The following is a 24849-nucleotide window of genomic DNA, read 5'->3' on the forward strand; positions in this document are numbered from 1 at the left end:
CAAATATCATACTTACTGATGAAACACTGAGAATGTTCCCCTTGAAATCAGAAACATGGGCAGGAAGTCCACTATCATCACTTCCAATCAACACTGCACAATAAATCCCAATAAGCACAGTAAGACAAGAAAAATAAAGATATAAAAATTGAAAAGAAACAAAATTTTCACTAATATGATTGCATAACAGAAAAAATACAAAAGAAACTAGAAATACATTACTAGAATTAAGCATTTTGGCAAGGTTGCTGAACACAAAAGCAACTGGACTTCTAAATACCAGCAACAGACAATATAAAAAAATAAAAGATAGTTACAATGGCATATAAAATGCAAAGTATCTGGGAAAAATCTATAAAATAAGACATGTAAAACCACTGTGTGAAAAAGTATAAAATTTAATTGAAAGACAATAAAGACCTAAATAGACATGTCATGTTCGAGGATTAGAAGACTCTATCATAGATGTAAATTTTCCCCAAAGTTATCTTATAGATTCAATGAGATTCCAAATTCAGGAAAGTTTTGTGAAACTTAAGTAGCTTATTCAAAAATTTATGTCAAAGTACCAGGGCTACAAAGAACCATAACAATCTTTAAGAATAAGGCAAGTGGACTAGCTCTCAGAGACACTGACTTGTACAAAGTTATAGTAATTTAGACCATGATGTAATGGTATGGTGATGGACAGAAAGCCTGATTGAACAGATGAGAGCCCAGAACCAGACCTGTGCATTTGGACATCTGATGGGTGAGAGTGGTTCTGCAGGTAAAATATGCACCATGTTGTAAGGTGATGATGGAAAAAAGTATAATGCAATCCTTACCTCATGTCATACACAAAAAGTTCTTCCAGTTGGGTTAAAGACCTAACTAGGAAAAGCAAAGCTATATATGAGGTATTCAGAAGACAATATAGAACAATAGCTTTATCTTTCCTTAATATATCATAAATCAATAATAAAAAGTAGAATACATAAAAGAAAAAAAATCAGTCACATTAGAGTTAATGTTTGTTAATGAAAAAGTACCATCAAGAATGGGAAAAGACGAGCCACATCCTGGGAAAAGATACTTAACCAATAAAAATTGGTATCCAGAATACGTGAAGAATTCCTAAGAACTGATAATAATGGGCAAGAGGACTGAAATGCAAACTGTAACTACAATTCATGCCTAAGGTCTATTAGATTAGCAAGAATTAATAAACCTGACAAAATTAAGTGTTGCCAAGGATGCAAAATGAACTGTCTCACAGTGCTAGAGATGGTCCACTTTGGAAAGGAAGCTGAACGTACACACAATCGATGACCCAGCATCATTACTCTTAGAGAAATTCTTGTACACTTACAAGACACATGTAAAGCAGTATTCATGACAATACTGCTTCTGATAGCAAAAGTAAACAACAAAAAACTATGAACAACCCAAATATCTATAAAAAAAGAATTACTGAATTTTCAGTATATTCATACAGTGGAATACTAGTCAGTAATAAAAACGAATTTTGAGACTAACATGAATGAACATCAAAAATATAATCCTGAATGAAAGTTAGAAAATATATAATGAAATAATGTGCATATAAATTCAGAAACAGGCAGAACAGTCTTTTGGGTAGAGGTACAGACACAGTTGGGAAAACTAAGAAAAACAAATGAAAAACTATCACAGAAATCAGAATGGTTACTATTATGGAGAGTGAGGGTGTGTGATCAGGAAGGGGCATGCAAAGGCCTTTCACTGATAATGTTATCTTAGTCTTGGTAGCTGGTGCACTTAATCTGCATAGCTGTTTGCTTTCTTACTCTTTTTTTTTTTAAAGATTTTACTTATTTTTTAAGAGAGAGAGAGACAGCGAGAGGGAACATAAGTAGGGAGAGTGGGAGAGGGAGAAGCAGGCTTCCCACCGAGCAGGGAGCCCGATGGGGGACTCAATCCCACGACCCTGGGATCATGACCTGAGCCGAAGGCAGACGCTTAACGACTGAGCCACCCAGGTGCCCTGCTTTATTATTCTTTAAAGTACACAATTACATGTTATATACTTTTTTGTATTTATGGTATTTTGCAACATAAATTAATTTATCACATTTTCATTTAACTTTTGGTAATAAAATACTTTATTGGTACCGTTTAATGTCAAAAACACAGTATACACTGTTTCCATTGCTTAGCTTTCATCTTTAAATTAAAAGCTCATTAAGGTAAAGTCATTTGATTCTGTCAAAAAACAAGCTGCAACTTACCTTTGCAAATAATTAGGTTCTCTCACTTTAAATACCTAAACTCACTGGTCTTCATAATAAATAATTGTATATAAAAGGAGATATTGGCCTGAATAATTCTGCAGAGAACATTTTACACATCTTAAAAAAGCCTAAATGCTACCCAACTTAAAACTTGTAAGAATAATTCATTAAGAGTTACTGTAAAATGAATTCATGTAGCACCAAGAAATTTGGGATTTATATTTCAGATGATATGATCTACTGAGTAAAAAGAGTAATGATTTTTCTTCTGTGAATTTTCAGGTGTTTATATACAAATAGAAAGGATACAATATAGGTCCTTTTTAAAAGCCAAAGGTTCAAAATCTGTGCATGCCTTTCACCATATCTCCCAATTTCTGGATCTAGCAATGGACCTATGGTAAAAGATCCATGTGTGATAAATAACATAGTACAGTCCTATCTGAATATAACTTCTTATTCATCTTGTCTCATTAACATAATTTATACCTCAATTAAAATTTTATTCTATCTGCAAACAATATATTTCTTTAAAATATTTTGCAATTCAGATTTCCATTCAGACCATCTTCTCATCCACCTCTTTTCTCAAATCAGTGTAATTTTATGGTATACCTTATTAAATTGTTTTTTCTCCCTTTAGTGAAACTCTGTCAACTCAAAGTATCACAATATTACAAACACAGATGTAGCATATATTAACATATTAGAAAAAAAGGATAATAAATACATATGGATCCATGCTAAATAAGACAATGCAAAGCAAAAAACACGAAACACCATGTGATGTTGATCTTTTCTGAATCTGTAACTACAAGGAGGCCCCGACAGCACCCTGGCTCATGTAAACTGATGTTCCCAGATATCACTAGTGCCCTGTACTCCAACATAATTAAATTTTCTATTAAAGACATTTCCATGTTTATTTGTTTAAAACAATCTACAGAAACTTTGACTACTAATCCTGATAATGGTAACAAAACATTATAGTTTTAATCAAGTCATAGATTCTGAGCTAAGTATTTTCTACTACCATCCATTTATTTAAAAACACATTCAGGGAGCTAAGCAACATTCAGTTTAAAGGGGTTTTTATTTCTGATTTCTTCTGATTGTGAACTTCAGATGTGTTATTTAGTCATCCTCTGCTTCAGTGAAAAAGAATTCTTCAAGCAACTGACTAAAGATCTTAATTTAAAAGCAGGCTGACTCAGTGGTCAGCAGGTGAAGAACCCATGTCTATACACTGCATCCATAACCCTTTCCTCTCTGCAGGAACTGGATGCTCCTGACCTACCATGAGCACAACGCATTCCATCCTCAACCCAGATGTAACCAGGGCACATTAGAACATGGGTGCAGGGTAGAAACTAAAAACTACTTTTGGGGCAAACACCAGATTTCGATTTGTCAGCGATTCTGTAGTACGGTATTCCCACAAAACAGGCTTTGCATTGAAACACTTGATTTTTCTTCTCATATCAAGTTAAACTGCTAAAGTAAAACAATGTCAGAAAGAACACAAAAGATAAGCATGTCTTCTCCGAAAGAGGCACTGCATCTGGAATTGGAATTAAGGCTAAATAAATAGTGCTGGTTTGTGGTTCAGACTAATGTGCCAATGATTACGTTAACCAACAGCTTCGCTATTTGTCCTGTATGCCTGTTTGTGAAGATGCATCTCTATCTCCTCCCTGAAGACCAGCATTCCCAGGTGTGAGTGAGAGGCCTCGTTCATGGCTTTGGATTGGATGCACATACGGTACTGCTCAGGAGTCAACTCATCAGCACAGCGTTTCTCATGCCAGAGGTGGAAAAGACCAGGAACCGGAGTCCGAATCACAATCAGGTCACCATGTAAGTATTTTCGATAAAGATGAACATCTTCTCCACCCCAACCTTTTACTTCCATGTCAAATCCACCTGCAGGATGAAAATTGACACTATAGGTAAATGCCTGACAGCCAGAGCACAGTCAACCCTGATAGAATTAAGATGTTCTGCTTCAAATGAGATGGCACAGTACAGCCTAAAGACACCTGATATAGAGGACTGACATCTGGGTTTGGAAGTCCAGTTAGGAGCTGACATCTAGGAGCTCAAGCCTGTTGTTCAGAGTATCAAAATGAGATTAAATACTTGAGAATGCTTTGTAAATGTCTAAGTTACATAGAAAATCTAGAGAAAGTCAAAGGAGAAGGAAATATAATAATTTCACTACCATTAATATTATAATTAATACAGTTATCCTTTGAGATACAAGTTTTTCTGGGTCACAGACAACTTTCCAGAGGAGAAAACAGAAGAAATGGCTAGGCTGAACATCTACATTTGAGAATGGGCACACAGGTGATTTAAAGCCACAGGAATGGATGAAATTACTGAAGGAGTTTAGAAAGAAAATAGGACCCAGATCTAGACGCTAAGCAATACCAATATCTACAGGTTAAACACGCAGAGAAAGATGAATCAGCAAGAGACTGAAAAATAGCCCCAGGGGATGGAGAAAATTTCGGAGAATGAGCTATCAGAGTAGTCAAGTGAAAAAAGTGTCTTCAGGAAGAAATGGTCAAGTGTATGCTGCTCAATAAAGAACTTAAAAACAAAAAAACAAAAACAACAAATAGACCTGGCAACATATATGTCACTTATAACCTTACCTACTAGAACAATTCTGATGGAGTGATGGGGCAAATGGCTTACTGGACTGGGTGAACACATGAAATGGGAGATAAAGTTGAGACTATTTTCAAATTGGCTTAAGCTGAACAACAAACTTTTTTTTAATTAACATATAATGTATTATTTGTTTCAGGGGTACAGGTCTGTGATTCATCAGTCTTACACAATTCACAGCACTCACCATAGCACATACCCTCCCCAATGTCCATCACCCAGCCACTCCATCCCTCCCACCCCCCTCCACTCCAGCAAACCTCAGTTTGTTTCCTGAGATCGAGTCTCTTATGGTTTGTCTCCCTCTCTGGTTTAGTCTTGTTTCATTTTTCCCTCCCTTCCCCAATGATCCTCTGTCTTGTTTCTCAAATTCCTCATATCAGTGAGATCATATACTTGTCTCTCTCTGATTGACTTATTTCGCTTAGCATAATACCCTCTAGTTCCATCCATGTCATTGCAAATGGCAAGATTTCATTTTTTGATGGCTGCATAATATTCCATTGTATATATATGTACCACATCTTCTTTATCCATTCATCTAACAACAAACTTTCTAAAGAAGCATAGAGAACACAAACCATTTGGAATTTTTTGAAGAATCAGCAAAGATTCTTAAAAACTGAGAACAAATTAATTCTTCAATTAAGAGCTAGGTTTCCAAATTATGTCTTCTAATAATTATATGCCACTTAGTTTCATACTCACAGCATGACAACAATCCCGAGATCTCTGAAAAATATTACCTTAAATAGTTACAGCTTTACTAAATGCTATGTCTAATACATATTGGTTTTTCTTCTTTGTAGACATAAGGTCTTCAAATATTAAAGATGGTGTAGATACTTAAAATAAATGGGGGACTTCCAGGTTCTGGTCCAGCATATACAGAGCTTAGAAGTCATATCATCCTAACAACAAGTAAAAAACCAAACAAACTGAAAAATAAACAGTTCCCTCAGAGAAATAAGGTCACAGAGCAAACTGCCACCTCCAAATTGGAGAGAACACAGAATCACAACTATTAGAGCAGAAACCCACCACTAGATATATATATACAATGGAATATTATGCAGCCATCAAAAGGAATGAGATCTTGCCATTTGCAACAACGTGGATGGAACTGGAGGGTATTATGTTGAGCGAAATAAGTCAAACAGAGAAAGACATGTATCATATGATCTCACTGATATGAGGAATTCTTAATCGCAGGAAACAAACTGAGTGTTGTTGGAGTGGGGGGTGGGGTGGGAGGGATGGGGTGACTGGGTGATAGACACTGGGGAGGGTATGTGCTCTGGTAAGTGCTGTGAATTGTGCAAGACTGTTGAATCTCAGATCTGTACCTCTGAAACAAATAATGCAATATATGTTAAGAAAAAAAAAAAGAAGAAGATAGCAGGAGGGGAAGAATGAAGGGGGGGAAATCAGAGGGGTAGACGAACTATGAGAGACGATGGACTCTGAAAAACAAACTGAGGGTTCTAGAGGCGAGGGGGTGGGAGGATGGGTTAGCCTGGTGGTGGGTATTGAGGAGGGCACATTCTGCATGGAGCACTGGGTGTTATGCACAAACAATGAATCATGGAACACTACATCTAAAACTAATGATGTATGGGGATTAACATAAGAATAAAAAAAAAAAAGAAACCCACCACTAGAAATCTCTAGGGGAACCAGTACTGGGGTAGGAAAAAAAAATCTGAACTATAGATGATGAATGGCTAGAGGTTTAGTGGGCCAAGTCTGAGAGTTGAAAACTCTGGGGGAGGGGCAGTCATAGGAGGGTCCCTACAATTGTGTGAGTTTTACCTTTAGGAGCTCTAGCAGGTTCTCACTGTGAAGACTGGAGCAAAATCCCCTAGTGCTTTCAGCAGGGGCAGTGGGAACATAATCATTCTGAAACATGCCAGAGCACTTTCTTCTTCTTTTTTTTAAAGTTTAATTTATTTTAAAGTTTAATTTATTCATTTGACAGAGAAAGAGAGAGAGCACAAGCAGGGGGAGTGGTAGGCAGAGAGAGAGGGGGAAGCAGGCTCCCCACCGAGCAGGGAGTCCGATGTGGGACTTGATCCCAGGACCCTGGGATCATGACCTGAGCCAAAGGCAGCCGCTTAACCAACTGAGCCACTCAGGTGCCCGCACTTTATTCTTCTTAAGAAGGCCTGCCCTCAGGAGAAACTATTTTACTAGAGTCAAACCTACCTGGGGGAAGGACATACCCAACTCCAGCCCACTCTAGCCATCCTGTCCCACCTAAAGTTGGTGGCAGTGTCTGAGAAACACTTGTGAAGTTAACGGTCCAGATACATAATCTCACTAAAGGACTGAGACCTAATCACAGGACTACAGAATGCTTCTTCTTTCCCCACACCTCACCACCGATTACTAAAGGCTTATTTACTGCAGTTTCCTTTGCCCAATACATCATATTCAGCTATGAAGAAAAAATGAGGCATACTAAAAGACAAAAAACAGATTGAAGACACAGAGTGAGCATCAGAACCAGACTCAGATATGGCAGGGGTACTGAAATTATCAGCCTGGGAATTTAAAACGACTATAACTGATATGCTAGGGGCTCTAACAGAAAAGTAAACAAGTAAGAACAGATGGGTAATGTAAGCAGAGAGTGACAGATTCTAAGAAAGAATAAAAAAGAAATGCTAAAGATAAACAATGTAACAAAGGAAGAATGCCTTTGTATAGGCTGAGGAAAGAAATCTCTTGAGCTTGAGGACATGTCAATAGAAACTTCCAAAACTGAAAAGGCAAAAACAAAGAGGACTTGGGTGGGGGGAGCCAGATCAGAACAGAATTTCTAAGAACTGTATACAAAAGGTGTAACATATGTGTAATGGGAATATCAGAAGGAGAGGAAAGAAAGGAACAGAAGCCCCAAAATGAAAGAGGCCAAATTCCAAACAAGTGCTGCTGAGAGGCCAGGGGCTCCCTTTCTCATCCAGCCCATAGTCATAAGGTAGAGGACACACCCCAGAAGGGAGTGGGACCCCTGACCCTCCACCCCATGTCCTACTCATAATGCAGGGGTGTTACTCTGAGAGAAGTGTGCCACTATCTCCATCCCCAGCTCCAGAGAAGGCTCAGCGATTCTTCCCAGGGGAGGAGCCAGTGCAGAAGAACAAACTGCTTCGAAGCTCTTCCCAGAGGAACTGACTTTATTTGAAACAGTGTACAGAAATTTAAGCCTAAGGGGGCTCTTGAAAATAATGGAGATTTTGGTGATAAGCAATTAAGAGAAGGCTGATAGCTCCATTAGAGCAATAAGCTAAAATGTAGGCGGGCTAGTTTACTGGAGAGAAACAGGGAAAGAGACAGATAAGAAGAACCTTACTGAGGTCTGAACAAAACTCAAAGATGTGCCTCAAAAACTACCTTGCAATAGGGTTCAATTTAATTGGGTCAGACTGTGGAGCAATTTATGCCCCAGAGCATTGTCAAAAACAAGAGAGCAATGAGTGGAGCCTAACAGGTGGGAGTGTTACCAACAGAGGCACAGAGACAGTAAAAGCCCTACTAGGGGCGCCTGGGTGGCTCAGTTGGTTGAGCACCTGACTTCGGCTCAGGTTGTGATCCTGGGGTCTTGGGATCCATCCCTGAGTTGGGCTCCCTGCTCAGCAGGGAGTCTGCTTCTTTCTCTCCTCTGCCCCTCCCCCTGCTCCTGCTCTCTTTCTCTCAAATTTTTTTTTAAAAGAGAGCCCTACTAAATCCATGTCATCCCAGGGTGACTGTGCACATGCCCTAAGGAGTGACCTATTGCTGGGGAATGGGGAGATAAAATTCACTAAAATAGTAAAGCCAAGTCAATAAATAAGCAAGCAAAAAACAGAACAAAAAACAAGCCCAGGAGTCAGGGGGTAATCAATATCCAGACTTGCCACAATATATTACCTAAAATGTCCAGTTTTCAAGAAAGAAATTATGAGCCATATAAAGAAACAGAAAAGTGTGACCCATATACCAGAAAAAGTAGGCCACAGAAACTGTCTGTGAGAGGGCCCAGATGTCAGTTTTTACAAATTTTTCAAAACCATTATAAATATGTTTAAAGAATTAAAAGAAATCATGCTTAAAGAAGTAACAGAAGGCAAGATGACAATGTCTCATCAAACAGACAATATTAATGAGGAGACAGAAATTATATATATAAAAAGAACCAAATGGAAATTCTGGAGTTAAAAAGGACAATGCAAATGAAAAATTGATTAGAGCAGCTCAACAGTAGATCTGAACTAACAAAGAATCAGCAAACTTGAAGACAGATCAATTGAAATTATGCAATCCAAAGAATGGAGAGAAAAAAAATAATGAAAAATGAACAGTCTCAGAGAAATGTGGGACACCATTAGCTATACTGACACATACCAAATAGGAGTATGAGGAGAAAATCATGAGAAAGGAGCAGTGAGAAATACACAGATTAAAAGGCAGTGATGTATCCTTGCTGTTTTATTAAGCCAGAAATCAGGGAAAAGGGCATTAGTTTATTTAATAGTCCTTTTATTGCTATTTGCTGTTTCCATGATTTAAATGTTACAATGATAAAGAGACAAGGTGGAGGAATTTCCAAAATAAGTGGCTGATTATAAAAATGAATGTAAGATGGACCTAAAAAGTACACAAAATATATTCTTTTTTTTTTTTTTTAAGATTATTTACTTATTTGACAGAGAGCGTGAGCACAAGCAGGGGGAGTGGCAGGCAGAGGGAGAAGCAGGCAGAAGCAGGCTCCCCGCTGAGCAGAGAGCCCGATGTGGGACTCCATCCCAGGACCCTGGGATCATGACCTGAGCCGAAGGCAGACGCTTAACCGACTGAGCCACAAAATATATTCTATTATAAATATAAAATATATTTATATATTTTATAAAATATATAAAATATAAAATATATAAAATATAAAATAAACTATAAAATATAAAACATATATACAAATATATGCATGTGTATATATAGATGTGTATGTGTGTGTGTGTGTGTGTATACACACACACACACGCATAAATATATAAAATATATTCTTATATACTGTGGAAATGTAGCCACTGACTGATCAGGAGACATAGAATCTGGTTTCAGCCTGCTTTCTTTTTTTTTTTTTTAAAGATTTTATTTATTTATTTAAAAGAGAGAGAGAGAACAAGTGGGGAGGAGGGGCAGAGGGAGAGGGAGAAGCAGGCTCTCTGCTGAGCAGGGAGCCCAACACAGGCTTGATCCCAGGACCCTGGGATCATGACCTGAGCCAAAGGCAGCCACTTAACCGACTGAGCCACCCGGGCGCCCCTCAGCCTGCTTTCTTAAACTGTACTCTGAAAATGTATTTTTTGCTAGGTAAGGCTGAAGCTAGAGTGGGGCAGGAGGCTTAGACCTGATTCTTCAGGGTCATTCTGGTTTCAAGGAGTGGATGACTAAGCCAATGACTCCAAGTCCCCCACTCCAACTTCAACCAGAGGTAGAAAGATCAGCTGTCATTTCATTTGTTTTAAATACTAGTATTTTCATAACAGTTCAATAGAAAATTAAAGGAGGTTTCATCTCTAAATAAAAAAATGCAAAAGCCCTTAGACTAGGTAATCTAACATTATTTCCAGATGTAACAATCCATGAGCACAACACCAAAGTTATGTAGAGATCTTTCGTAAGAGTATTCAAAACAACTGCAAATAATTGGTAACAAGCCAAACAGATGTTTTTTAAAAACTAGTGTTTTGATTTTAAAGAAACAAGTAAATGGTCTATTTTACTTTTTTTCTTTATGATCTCATTTTTGCTACTTAGAGACATTAATTATAAACTTACTTTGCCTTTCACACCTCTAGATACCTCTTTTTAGCTATTTCATTCATAATTTAATAGGAAAACACTCGATTCTGAGACCTTTGAGAAAAATGCCATAAGGCACTACAGTAAATATGTACAGCCCTATCCTTCAATGTAAGGTATACTTACCAATGGTCAGGAAATCTGATCGATACTGACAAGTCATTCCAAAGCCAAAATCTCGCCAAAAGCCAGAATCTTTTTTGTGAACCTTTGGTTAAAAAAAAAAAAAATTCAATTTAATCCCTTAAGAACTAGAAGAAGTTTCAATCAACAATGAAAAAAATTAAAATACTTTCCAAATAATTTTTCCTGTCATTTATGTGACTGACAATGGATCACAAGCATTCACATGATTAAATCCTTACAAAACCAACAAATATACAGTACTCCCCATCAGCAAAGGGTTCTAGCCACATTCAATTTAACTTAAGGCCTGTACAAGGTGCAAGCTGAGGTTACTAATAAACAGTATGGTGCCTGAGCTCAAGGGAGGATTCCATTCTGGGAGGATAACTGTTGCACAAACTCATACTATAATACACTGTAATTACTTCTACATAGACCTTATAAGGTGCCTACCCTTGGCCCTTACCTGACTGTATACAGTTTTGCTCTGGTAATTACCCAGCCCCATGTAACCCATGAGCTTCAGGGAAGCTCCTTCCACCTGTACCTTTAGATTAGACCATGATTACTCTATACCAGTGGCACAGTGTCACCCACTTATTGTAGGAATTGATTCACTAATGGGAAGTAGACAAAATTCAGGCCAACATGGTAAAAGGGGAGGGTCGTTGGGAACTCTGGAAAACAAAGCCCCTTCATTCCTCTGAGAGAGCGACTAGAAAAGACACTTGCTTTTTTTTGGATGGTGTAAGGCAGGAGTCAGCAAACTACAGTCTCCAGGCTAAATCTGGCCTGCCGCCTGTTTTTGAAAATAATTTTATTGGAATATAGCCACACTCATTTGTTTATAACCTGTCTATGTATATTTCATGGTACAGTGGCATAGCTGAGTAGTTGCAATAGGGATTTAACTATATGGCCCGCAAAGCCAAAATATTTTCTATGCGGCTCTTTACAGAATAAGTTTGCCAACTCCTGGTGTAGGGTGTAGATGTGAAGCTTGGAACTGCTACAGTCTTTTTCTACCACAAGGGAAACAAGCTTTAAAATGAAACTGTCACCACTGAAGTCCAAACAGAGAAAGAAAAAGAAAATCAGGGCTTTGATGATATATAGCCCCAGAATCAAGTAAAAGTTGAAGTCTGATAAACCTTCTTTATTTTATTCATGCATTTAACAAGAGTTTTAATCCATCAGACATAGTACTGAGAGCTGGGACACAGCAGTGGATAGAGATGACAAAGTCTCTGCCATCACAGAGCCTCTGTTTTGATGAAAAAATAGCAAATAAATAAATATATATCTCAGGTGGTAATATACATGCTAGGAAGAAAAATGTAGTAGGACAAGGGGAGAGCATGAGAGAAAGAAAGCCTATTTTGGACATAATGGCCATACGAGGTCTGAGGAGATAATGTTTGAGCAGGGACCCTAATGAAATATTGAAGTGAGCTGTGAAATATCTAAAGGAGATCATTCCAGGCAAAGAGGGTAACATGTATGATGGCTATGAGGCAGGAAGGGAATGAGTGGGTCAAGAGCAGAAAAAACAAGGGCAAGAGCAGAGGAATGAGGTTCTGCGGACAAGAAAGGGCTATTAATATTTTTTAAAAGATAATTATTACAGTGTTTTTGTATGCATATGGTAATGATCTAGAAGAAGCATAATGTTAGGATAGAAGAGCATGATGGCTGGCTGGAGGGGAGTCCTTGTTTAGGCACGAGGGATGAGCTCTAGTTCAAGAGAAAAGAACAGGCTGGCCTTATGAAAGGACGTGCGCAGTTCCTCCACTGGGAATGGAGAGGCTGATGGGTCTCATGATAGAATAAGGAAATGAAATGTCTGAATACTTCTCTATTCTAAGTGAAATACGAAGCAAGGTTTGTGGAGAGTGAGTAGTAGTGAGGGGTGCTGGGTTGGAGGACAGTGTGGCTGGCTTGCAGGTTGGACAGCGGGCAGACTACGGTCAGATGCAGATGTCAGGGCAGCTGCGGAACCTGAGGTCTGTAGTCATGTTTTTAAAGCAGTGGCCCTATAGTGGGGCTGTGTATTTCTTACCCTCCCTGTTCCACTGCTCAGGGGCCTGGGTAAGAGTTGCCCTTAACCAGACTGGGGTTCTTTTTTTTTTTTTTTTTTTAAGATTTTATTTATTTATTCATAAGAGACAGAGAGAGAGAGAGAGGCAGAGGGAGAAGCAGGCTCCCCACTGAGCAGGGAGCCCGATGCGGGACTCGATCCCAAGACCCTGGGATCATGACCTGAGCCAAAAGCAGACGCATAACCATCTGAGCCACCCAGGCACCTGGGCTGGGGTTCTAAGAGAAAACACTGGATGGGGTGAGGGATGAAGGTGAGTATAGCAAGGAGGCTGTGGATAATGACTGACTATAGAGTTGGAATTGGGTAAGGAGAGACATGAGGATGCGGACATGAGAAGGATGACAGAAAGGAGTGAGTTACTTCATCCAAAGTGCAAGGTTCTAAGACAGCCTCCTCTGAGAAAAGAAGTTGGAACTAGGATCTGAGAGATAAGCAGGAGTTAGTCAAGTGAAAGATGTGCTGGGGGAAAGTTCTAGACAAAAGAACAGGTTGTGCAAAGACGAGATTAGAGAGAGCACTGTGGGTGAAGGATGGTGGGACCACATTAGAAACAGAGTAGAGGTGCCCACAAATGTAGGCCAGAGCTCAGCAAACTTCTGCAAAAGAATAGGCAGTAAATATTTTAGGCTCTGCAGAACATATAGTCTGTCACAACTATTTAACTTAGCCACTGTAGTGTGAAAGCTGTCATAGACAATAGGTAATCAAATGAGCATGCTGTGTTCCAATAAACTTTATGGCTGCTGAAATTTGTATTTCATGTAATTTTCATATGCCATGAAAATTATTTTGAAAATATTTTTCAACCATTCTTCATTCATGGGCCATAGAAAACTAGGCAGTAGGCTGTTTGGCCAGCAGGTCATAGACTGATGACCCCTGGTCTAAGAGACCCAGGGGGCCACATCAGAGAGAACGGGATACCTGGTCACATATTTTGGCTCTATCCTAATAGCAATGGAAATTCTCTGAAGAGTCAAGGCAGAAGGAGTAATGTGATCAGGTAACATTTCTGAAAGATCACTCTGGCTAGAGTATAGAGAAGAGATATAAGAGGGGACAAGAAGGGAGGCTGAGAGGCTGGTTAAGAGGCAACAGTTATAATCTGGGATTGGGAAGCTGGTGGTTTAGAATATCATGATATATTCGGAAAGAAAAAATTGCATGGGGGTAAAAAAAAAAAAAGACTGAGGACAAAGAATTGATAGAAGTCAGGAAGTGACTGAATGGGCAGGAGTTGGGGTGAGAGGGAAGGATCAACCAAGGGCGACAGCAGGCTGCTGTCCTGACTAATGGGTATGTGATAGTGCCATCCCCCAAGAGTGGGGGCACTGAGGAAAAGACCCAGAGCTGAACGATGCAAAGCTGGGTGCTGAGCATAATGAATGTGAGTGATCTGTAAGGCAGCCACATGGAAATTACTGCAGATAGCAGGAATGAAGGGAATATACAGGTCTGTAGAGGAGGTAAATCTTGAGAGGAGTGGGAAGAAGAGTCTGAAAAAGCTGCTGTAGGTAATGGGAGAATTGGCTGAAAAATAGAATAACAAGGCAGCCCTGAGGACTCAGCTTAAGTTGGAGCTAATAAAAGAGGTATGCATTTTCCTTTTTTTTTTTTTTTTTTTTTGCAGGGGAGGGCTTTTTCCCCTTCTAGAATGTAAAGCTCCTGGAGGGCAGGACTTTTTGTTGATTTTGATCACTGTATATCCAGAGCACCAGAACAATGCAAGGCACATGGTAAGCTTTTAATAAACATTTGTCAAATGAAAAAAATTTATAGAGGGCATAATTTCTGTGGCAAAACCAGGTTCCAATTTTCTTATCTCCTTAGTCAAAACATAATCCTGGTGCAAAGTATTAAAACAAAACACTCCTCCTCACCCCCCACCCCCCGTGCGCAAATAAAACACTCACTCTGACATTTCTACCCTACGACAATTCTGATTTTACAAATATCAAGACTTCCTTTATAACTTAGTTTCTTTAAAAAAAAATCTCCAAATATTATCACACTTGGGGAAAGGAGTCATTAGTTTTGATTTTTAAGCCAACACATTTCCACTGTCTATAATCCCTAATTGTTAATATTTTATTGCATTTTTATCTGTCCCTCTCTTAAGCACCTGGGGGATGCAGCTATCTACACGTAACCTACATCTCCAGCCCCCAGCCCCTCACAGGCTGCCAGGTTCACAGATCCATTTGGCAACTTGACACCTTCCCTTGGAGGTCTAATACACAACATACACAACCATGCTCAAGTTGAATCCCTGATCTCTTGTTCTGCCCTTCCTGTCTTTCATTCCTCACATCTAATCCACCAGCAAGTTCTGTCAGCCAAATCATATCCCAAACTTTCTCCACAATTACCATCCTTACCCAAGCCACGGTCACCTCCCTGGTGCACTGCAAAAGCCTAACTAGCTATTTGCAGCTGGAGCTACACACCATCCGTTCTCCACAGAATCAAAACCCTCCCAAGGTTTTCTATCACATGGAGCCTAAATTTAAACTCCTTATAACTCTACATGACTGGCCCAGCTTTGTGCCCTGTTGCTCACTGTGTTCTAGCCACCTTAGGAAACCCATTACCTGTTCCTTCTGCCTGGAACTGCCTTTCCCCAGTCACTAGGTAGCAGGTTCTTTCCTGTTATTTGGATGTCCTCTCCAACAGCCTCATCTCAGAAAGGCCTTTCTGACTAAACACACCACAGAAACACCTAATCACTTTTCACAACTCAGCCTGTTTTAATGATCTGTATGGTATTTATTAATTGACTTTATCTTCTGTCTCTTCCTACCAGAATAAAGATTCTTGTGAACAATAACCATGTCTATACCGTTCTAGGTGCTGGGTAGTGAATAGTGAATAGTGGCTGGCATAGAATGAACCCTATTGGATGAATTAAGGTAACAGAGGCAGTTTGTGCAGTGGATAAGAATGGAGACACACTGCCCTGGCTCCTGGCCCCATCCTTGCCCGCTGTGCGTCTGGGCAGGCACTCAACCACCATATGGCTGTGTCCTCATCTATAAAATAGGGGTAATAATAGCATATACCTCAGAGGTGTAAGGAGGATTAAATGAGTTAACATGTATGAAAACCAGAACAGTACCTTACAAAAGAAAAGGGTGGATAAAAAATTAGCTATTATTAGCATTAAAATATCATCGAAAATACACATATATAATTCCGCTTTTTAAACATTGTATTTTCCTCTACATTTACACTGCTGTATATATCTACATATCATGAACATTTTCCTCCTGCTACATATTCACCATCATATGTACTATAATTCAATTTATTATTTTATTACTAGAGTTTTACTTGCTTCCAATGTTGTCAATATTATTATATGTATTGCTGCTCTATGGTTCTGTTTCCTCAGGAGAGACTCCTGGGAGTGGAGATTACTGGATCAGAGGGATGAACCGGTTTGAAAACTCCAGACCCAGAAAACTTGCCTGCATTCCTACACAACCAGCATGGATGGAAGAACTCCCACCCCACCAGCCTCACTTGCATGGCTGTTTTAAAAACTGATTTTCAGCAGCAAAAAAGTATTGCATTGTTGTTTTAATTTATTCTTAGTAAGGCTGGTTATTTAAATATCTTTATTGTGAATTATTACCGTCTTTTAGCCTTTTTTTTCTATTGGTGTATTTCCTGTTTATTATACATTAAGAAGAGCAAGTTTTCGTGTTGTTTTAAGTGGGATGATTGAAGTTTAGAAAGGGTAACTTGCAAAGGTTACAAAGTAGTGAAACTACAACTTGAAGTGGAAGTATTTAAACTTTTGTGTGTAACATCTAGAATGAACCCACATTCAAATCATTCTTCTCCCACATCCTCCCAAACCAGACAAGAATATTAGCATGCTTTAACATTCCTCTTCACCCTCACATATTGACTCCATTTAGCACTTTGTTTACCAAGTAATTTTTTTTATAAATAAATTTTTTATTTTGGAGTAATTTTAGATTTACAGAAAAGTTGCATAGTAAAGAGAGTTCCCATATACTTCTCACCTAGTTTTAACTTTCCCTAAATGTTATTATCTTACATTGTTGTGGTACATTTATAAAAACTAAGAAACCAACACTAGTATATTACTATTAACTAAATTTTATTTTATTCATTTATTTTTAAAGATTTTATTTATTTGAGAGAGAGAGAGAGAGAGAGAACATGCATGAGGGAGAGGGAGAAGGAGACTCTTTGCTGAGCAAGGAGCCCAATGCGGGACTCAATCCCAGTACCCTGGGATCATGACCTGAGCTGAAGGCAGATGCTTAACTGACTAAGCCACCCAGGTGCCCCACTATTAACTAAATTTTAGACTTTATTTGGATGCAATTTTTCCTTTAATATCCTTTTTTCTGTTCTAGGATCCAGTCCAAGGTACCACATTGCATTTATTTGTTATGTCTCCTTGGTCTCCTGAGAAACTGTCATAATTTCTCAGTCTTCCCTGTTTTTGATGATCTTGACACTTTTTTAAGTTTATTATTATTTTTTTAGTAATACCTACACCCACCGTGAGGCTCAAACTCACGACCCTGAGATCAAGAGTCGCGTGCTCTTCCAACTGAGCCAGCTAGGCACCTTTGACCTTGACACTTTTGAGTATTGGTGGGGTATTTTGTGGAATACCCCTCAATCTGGGTTTGTCTGAAGTGTTTCTCATGATTAGGTTTTTGGAAGGAAGGCCACAGAAGTGAAATGCCCTTTTTGCTACATCAAATCAGGGGTGCATAGTAACGCTGGTAATGTTAACCTTCATTACTTGGCTTAAGGTGGTGTCTGCCAGGTTTCTCCACTGAAAAGTTCTCTTTCCATACTCAATTCTTTAGAAGTGAGTCACCTAGCTCCACCTACCGGAAAAGAAAGTATCAACATAAGTTATTTGTAATTCTGTAGCAAAGATTTAGCTTTTCTCCCTTATCTACTCTTATCTAATCAGTTTATTATTATTATTTATTCACTCGCTAATTTATTTATATCAGTATGGACTCATGGATATTTATTTTATGCTTGGGGTTGCAATCCAGTACTATGTTATTTATTTTGTTGCTCAAATTGTTCCAACTTTGCCATTGGGAGGGAGTTCTTTCAGGCTCGTGTGTCCCTTTGACACACCCTCATCCTTTTGTTTTTTTTGAGTACTGCCTTCCTTTCTGGAGCTTCAGGCTCCTTGATTTCCTGTCCCTGCACTAAGATCTGGGAGCTGTGTATGCTTGTTACTCTTACCTGCTTCTAGGTCCTCTCAAGGGACAGAGCTAGGTAATACACATTTGTGTGTACCTTTGAATTTTAAATCCCCAATTGCTATTCATTTCTTTTTTATTATGTGTCTCATCAACAACTATTTAAACAAAAGTTTTACTGGGGTTTTGGTGGTGGTGACTACTGTTTTATTCTCAGGTCTTCTTTCAAATGGGTTCATTTCTCATTCTGCTGAGGAGGTCTGTAAGAAGTAAACTTTGAGTCCTTAAATATTCAACAATATCTATTTTGCCCTCAAATAGGTCAAATGTTACAGAATTAAAGTTATTTCTCTCACAACATTCAAGGTATTGTTTTATTGTCTTCTAGCACCAATATCATCAAAAAGGCGGCAAATGCCAATCTGATTCGTACTCCTTTGTAGACAAATTCTCAAATGCCAGACTTGTCTTTCCTTAGCTCTTTGAAGTTTTCTTCTATTTCCTCCACTGTCTGTTCTCTCTTTTCTCTCCCTTCTGGAACTCCTGTTAACAATTTTGGGAGCTTCTTGAGTGATTCCTCATGTCTCATTTTTTCTCTCACATTATCTCTTGGTCTTGTGTGCCCAGGTGGCTGGTCTTCTAGTTTACAAGTTTGTTTCAACTGTGACCATTCCACTATTCAGCCCATTTAGTGAGTTTCAGATTTTCACAATTTCCAAGTTGAACTTTTTCAGCAACAAATCTGGTCATATGAATTTAATGTTTTCTCTCTCTAAAGACATATTTATCTTAAAGTTGTTTTCATTCTGTATTCATATTCTCATGTGTTCTCTTTTCTGTTTATTAAAATTTGGTGCCTCTCTTTCGTAGTGTTGGTTTGGCTACTCTCGGTTAACTGCTACTGATTTTTGTTTCAAAAATCATTGTTCAGGGGCGCCTGGGTGGCTCAGTCAGTTAAGCGTCCAACTCTTGATCTCAGCTCAGGTCTTGATCTCAGAGTCTTGAGTTCAAGCCCTGTGTTGGGTTCCAAACTGGGCGTGGAGCATACTTAAAAAAAAAATCATTGTTCAAAAACCCTTGGCTGTTAGCTATGATTACAGGGGCCTATCTCCAGTAATAGTGGAAGAGGGGCCGAATGTGGTCTTGGGCACAATGTGCCAGCAGCAGCTCCTTTTCAGAGCCCGGGGCTCCCTATCCAACCTACAACTCAATATTCCCCAAACCCTACACTGCCTTTCTTGTTCCAGGGACCACACACACTGCCGTAGCCTGCAGTCCAATCCCTGTGATGCCTGTTTCTTAGCACACGCCCAGAAAATAGGTACTCCACCACTCTCTTCTATTGAGCTCAGAGGATACAGAGCAGCCCCATCTTGTGTTCTTCTGAACATGTTCAGATTCTTCTTTCCTCTCTCAATCCTATGCCAACTACTGCCATCTTACATAAATTTCTCAAAATTTTCTACCAATGGTACTTCTCTCATTTTCCAATGCTAATACATTTTTTTCTTTTTAGTAATTCACTTTTACAAAGGATTTAGTGTTAGATAAGGCAAATGTGGGTACTTGGTTCTCCATTTTGATCCCATTTGTGTCTATACTCCTAAGTAATACTGGCCTGCAGATAAGGTAGAGGGGTGTGTGTATATAGACACTTTGCCAGGTGTTGATCTGAAGATAATGTTGGCTTCATAAAATTTATTAAGTAGATCATGTGGTACTAATTTAACCTGTTCTTCGAAAGTTTGGAAAAACTCACCAGTAAAACATCATACCTATGCACCTGCAGGGTAATTTTTTTGGTAACTGTTCTAATTTTTTAAGTAGTTCTTAGTCTTTTTAGAGCTTCCATCTCTTCTATTTATAAAATGCTAACACAAACTTTGCTTGTGTTAATAGTTTATAAATTCTCAAATCTTTTATTTATTATTTTTAAAATGTACCATATAAAATTGATTTCTCTCAGTTGTATTTTCCTTTTTACTCCAAATCTGCTCACTTTGGTTAAAAAATTTTTTTGCACATAAAGAATAAGCTCCTATATATTAGTCAAACTATTATTTTTGGTTCATTAATTTCTGCCTTTATTTCTTTCCTCAGTTATTCATTTTTTTAACATCTTAAATTGACTTCTTAGTTGTTTCCATTTTTATTTAATATTAACAATAAAAGACTAAGACTTTTAGCCTTAGACTAAGTGCAATATAGTATTCTGGACTGGAACCTGGAACAGGAAAAGGACATTAGTAGAAAAACTGGTGAAATCCTAATCTATAGTGTAGTTAGCAGTAACTTGCCAACGTTAATTTCTAATTTTGACAAATCATTATGTAAGATATTAATCGAGGGAAAACTGGGTGAAGTACAGGAACGCTCTATACTATCTTTCCAACTTTTCTGTAAATCTAAATTATTCCAACATAATATGTTTATTTAAAATAAAAAAAACTTATAACTATCAATAACTGTTAAGTTGTTACGTGGCATTCCCACTCCATGACTTTTTAAGTAATTTCCTACAGAATATTATTCCTTATTTTGTAGTTTTAATTTCTAGTTAATAAGGTTTTAAAATTAAAATTTATTTTTAGTATTACTGAAAATACACTGGCAGAAGTGACTGTAAAATCTTCATAGTCTAGAACTTTAAGTTTTCTCTGTGGCCTTAATTTTTCCTTCCCCCTCTAGAATGATATTTAATTCTAAAACAGTAAGTGGGAAAGCATCTTATGGGATACTATGATACTATGAAAATGTGTTTACAATAACTACAGGTTTTTGGGGCTCCTGGGTGGCTCAGTCTGTTAAATGTCTGCCTTTGCCTCAGGTCATGACCTTGGGGTCCTGGGATTGAACCCCGAATCTTCTCCCGCTCTCTCTGCTGCTCCCCCTACTTGTACTCATTCTCTAATAAATAAATAAATAAATAAATAGATAAAATCTTAAAAAAAAAAAACAACTACAGTTTTTTTTTTGAAACTTTCTTTTCTACTTGTGAAACAAACATAAAGGAACCTAGCAAGGAGCTTTGTGGCCTTCCGTAACTGACAATGAGTCTTACCAGCTGTTGCTCCACAGGTGGTGGCACATCCTGACTGGCATAAACAATGGCAGGGTTGTAAAGACTGAACACCACAGGGTAAAACACCTTTTTACCTATAAATTAAAATATATGGTTATATCACACAATGAAGTCATAAAACGAAAGACTGATCAGTACTGCGTTGTCAATATTTAATACTGATATTTCTTTGGTCATATATGATGAGTTTATCAATATTGTATTTTGTCCATTTTCAGGCTACCAAACATCATGGTGATTTGATGAACATGATGATGATTTTATAACATATCAGTAGGCCAACCTACAAAGTTATAACCTAAAATAGACTAAAAAACAGACTAAAGGGTGTAACACACATTTACTCCCCTTGACTTTGGAGAGACACAAAGGTGTTTGCTCAGTTATTCAACAGGTGAGCTATTTATTACTCATCATTTCATCAAATTAGCAGTGACAGATGTAGGTTACCTTCTGACAATCACCAAGAACTTAGAAACATCTGTTAAATCCACCCTTTGAAATGAATCATAGAAACAGTAAATCCAAAGAATACGTACAATGAACAGATTTGTACAGAATAATTAAAATACAGAACTGCAGATAGATTTGGTAAGATGTGGAAAAGTTGAGAAGAGTTAAAAAAACCTGATCTAACAGACTCTGCAGAAAATCTTGTCATTAGTATTCAAATTGAAGCAGTGAAGGTACCTGTAAAGACTCAGGAGCCCATCTCCCCTCCACAGAGAACTCCTTGCTAAGACTGGCCTCAGTCAGACATGATAATATGAATGCCAAGTACCTGTGGTTTTGGCACAGGTGTGCCATGTGGCAGCCTCTCTATTACAAGATCGCTACTAGATGCTCATCTCACCTTTGTTAAAACTCACTTAGGGATGGACGTTCAATTCTCAGTGACAATGTATTTCTTTTACATTGAGCAAATATGTTTCCCTCAACTTCCGCATTGTGAACTTCATACTGTCTGGTGCAACAAAAGTAAACCTAACCCTCACTTATTCACTAGGTGCTCCAAGAGTTCCTGACAATTATCCCTCATGAAAATAATCAGTAGGGTAATAATTTGCATAACATGAATAGTTCTACACAAAAAAACATTTACTAGGGGATTATTTTTGGCACAGAAAACTTCCTTTTCACATTAAAATAAGATTTGAGTTATAAAAATGTCATTTGCTCATACATTTTCAAAAAATACCTACAACATAAAGCAAAGTATAATAAATGATCCCCAAATACATAGTATGGATGCCAAGCACCGTCTGTATCTGTTTCTTCATGTGTGTGTGCCTCTGTGTTGGCATCACCTGCCTGAGGTAGAGTGCTTCTCTCACACACTCCACGTTGTCTGCTTGGCTCTTTTTCTGATAAGTGCTGCTTCCTCCTTGTCAATTTTAAGACATTTTCTTTGCTTTTGTTTATTTGGATTCAAATTTTGGCAATGGAATTTGGCCACAAGAGAACAGGGGTATGAACTGCACAGAGGCAAATTTTCACTTTTCTGCTTAATATTCCAGTTAAAGCATGCCTATTATAACTTTAAGAAAACATAATTAACTGGATTCAAAATATGGGACGTGCTGACACTGTTCTAAATTTCTACACTCAGCTCATCTACCAACATTTTACGCACCTGGCTCAGCATTTAACCGGCAGCTGTTAAGGAATTCGGCTGAGAAATATATATCAACATCACAGAAAAACATCAAGACCTCTCCCTTGTCCCAAGCTCTGGCACCCACATTTAGTCCTCGTCCACGATTAAATTCTTCATTCAATGAGACCAAAGTGTAATTGTGAAAGTTAGACTCACTAGGAGGAAAGCATATACAACAAAGGATAAGTCTCACTTAAAGATTAACAACTCTCTTCTTTCAACAAGACTTACAAAATATGTTTTATACTTCAAGTATTTTTTTATTTTGGTTCTACAGTCATACAGGGAAAGGAAATCATCAGATTCACATGTATGATCATCATCAGGAACAGATATTACTAAATGCCCATATCTGAGGCAACATGCTGGTGGTGTGAGTTTAAAAAGTGTTAAGGGGTCACTGCGCTCCAGGATCTTAAAAACTTATCGGGGAGATAAGAAATATACTCATGGAAAAATGGCCATGTTTGGTAATAAACAGTGCATTTCATATGAATGGTACATTCAAAGAGTGCTCTTGTGTTTTTCGGATCTTTGCTCACATGTCCCCTTATCAGAGGGATCCCCCTCGTACCATTTGTGAAGTTGCCCCGAACCTCCTTCTCTTTAATCTTTATCTCCCTGCCCAGCTTTGCTTTCCTCAGCACCACCAGACATGTTTGTTCGAGTGTCTCCTCCCATTGGAACGTAAACTCCAGGAGAGCAGGGATTATGTTTTGTTCATTACTGTGGATACAGTGCACCTCCTCAAAGAGTAGGAGTTCAATAAATATTTGCTGAATGAATGAATGAACAGCAGCTCTGAGAAAAAAGATTGCTTTTGTCTGAGAGTAGTTAGAGACTAGAGATGTTAGAAGCAGAATTTAAGTTATGCCTTGATTAAATTCCTGAATTCAGTAGTGAGTTTAAAGGTTATTCCAATTAATTATTCTCAAAGGCAAAGAGGTAAGAAAGTAGAAAGCATTTTAGAGAACAGGGATTAGACAAACTGGATTAGAACAAAGGGATCCTAAAATGGGAACAATGAGAGAAGACCAGAAAAGGGTCAGACTGAGGAGTGCCTTCTGTTAGAAGTTAAAGAAGTTGGTCGGTGTCCTCGAGGCAAGGAGGAGTTTTTCTGCCAGGGCAGTGGTTCTCATAGTAAAGTCCCTACACCCACAGCATCAGCCTCCCCTGGGAAAGCATTAGAAATGCAAATTCTTGGGCCCCACCCCAGACCCCTGAATCAGATACTAGGGGTGATGCTGAGCATCTGTGTCTCTCTTGGGACAAGTCACTCCAGGTGACTCTGATGTTAAAGTTGGAGAACTGCTGCGCTAGGGTATGGCCAGATCAAAAAGGGACATTTTAGGAAGATTACTCCTTATAACAGTATAGAATGGGGAATGGAGAGATGGAAGCAAAGGCTCAAATAGTTTATAGAGTGGGCTCCACATGCTCTGAATGGCCACACTGCCCTTCTCATGGGATATAAATCTCTCCCTTCTTTTGGCAAAACTGCTGATTACCACCTCACACTCCCAGCACCTGGTGGAGGAACTAATCATAGAATACCCCAACCACAGTAATTTCCTAGGGGCGGGGACCAGACTAAAGCTGGGCCAATCACAATACCCCCACCCCACCTGGCCATAGTGACCGGCTCAAGAGTGGGCAAAACTCCTTCCCTGGGCTTTTCTCAACTGGATCTGGGAGAAAGCTCTTTCCTCTCTGATGGCAAAGCTGAGAAGATGTGAGCCCAAAGCCGCCAACAGCCATATACCTCACATGTGGAAGAAGCCAATCTGCAACAGGAGAATGAAGTCAACATGCAGAGAAAAACAGACAAGAAGACAACAAGAGAATTTTCATGGTATTCAAGTCTCTGGTTCCAGTCCCTAAGATATCAAAGCTGTTTTGGT

General features: G+C 38.6%; 1 protein-coding gene across 8 annotated transcripts in view; it reads right to left on the reverse strand.

The window, feature by feature from the left end:
• Window positions 1–2294: 2294 nt before the first annotated feature.
• The window catches only part of CSGALNACT2 (chondroitin sulfate N-acetylgalactosaminyltransferase 2), a 45406-nt gene continuing 22851 nt past the window's right edge, over window positions 2295–24849 (reverse strand). For 4 of the 8 annotated variants that reach the window (XM_035024548.1, XM_035024517.1, XM_035024530.1 and 1 more), the window contains 5 exons: window positions 22925–23103; window positions 21271–21365; window positions 10899–10980; window positions 4014–4175; window positions 2295–2647 (listed from right to left, as the gene is read on the reverse strand). In XM_035024548.1, coding sequence (XP_034880439.1) covers window positions 2490–2647; window positions 4014–4175; window positions 10899–10980; window positions 21271–21365; window positions 22925–23103 — 676 coding nt within the window. In that variant the 3' untranslated portion in view covers window positions 2295–2489. Of the gene's footprint in view, window positions 4176–10894; window positions 10981–21270; window positions 21366–22924; window positions 23104–24634; window positions 24733–24849 lie in introns of those variants that run through there. The other 4 variants (XM_035024539.1, XM_035024576.1, XM_035024557.1 and 1 more) reach the window with 4 other exon arrangements.

Source organism: Mirounga leonina, unplaced genomic scaffold (genome assembly GCF_011800145.1).
Source record: "Mirounga leonina isolate KUSES-001 unplaced genomic scaffold, KU_Mleo_1.0 Mir_114, whole genome shotgun sequence".
NCBI classification, from domain to species: Eukaryota; Metazoa; Chordata; class Mammalia; order Carnivora; family Phocidae; genus Mirounga; species Mirounga leonina.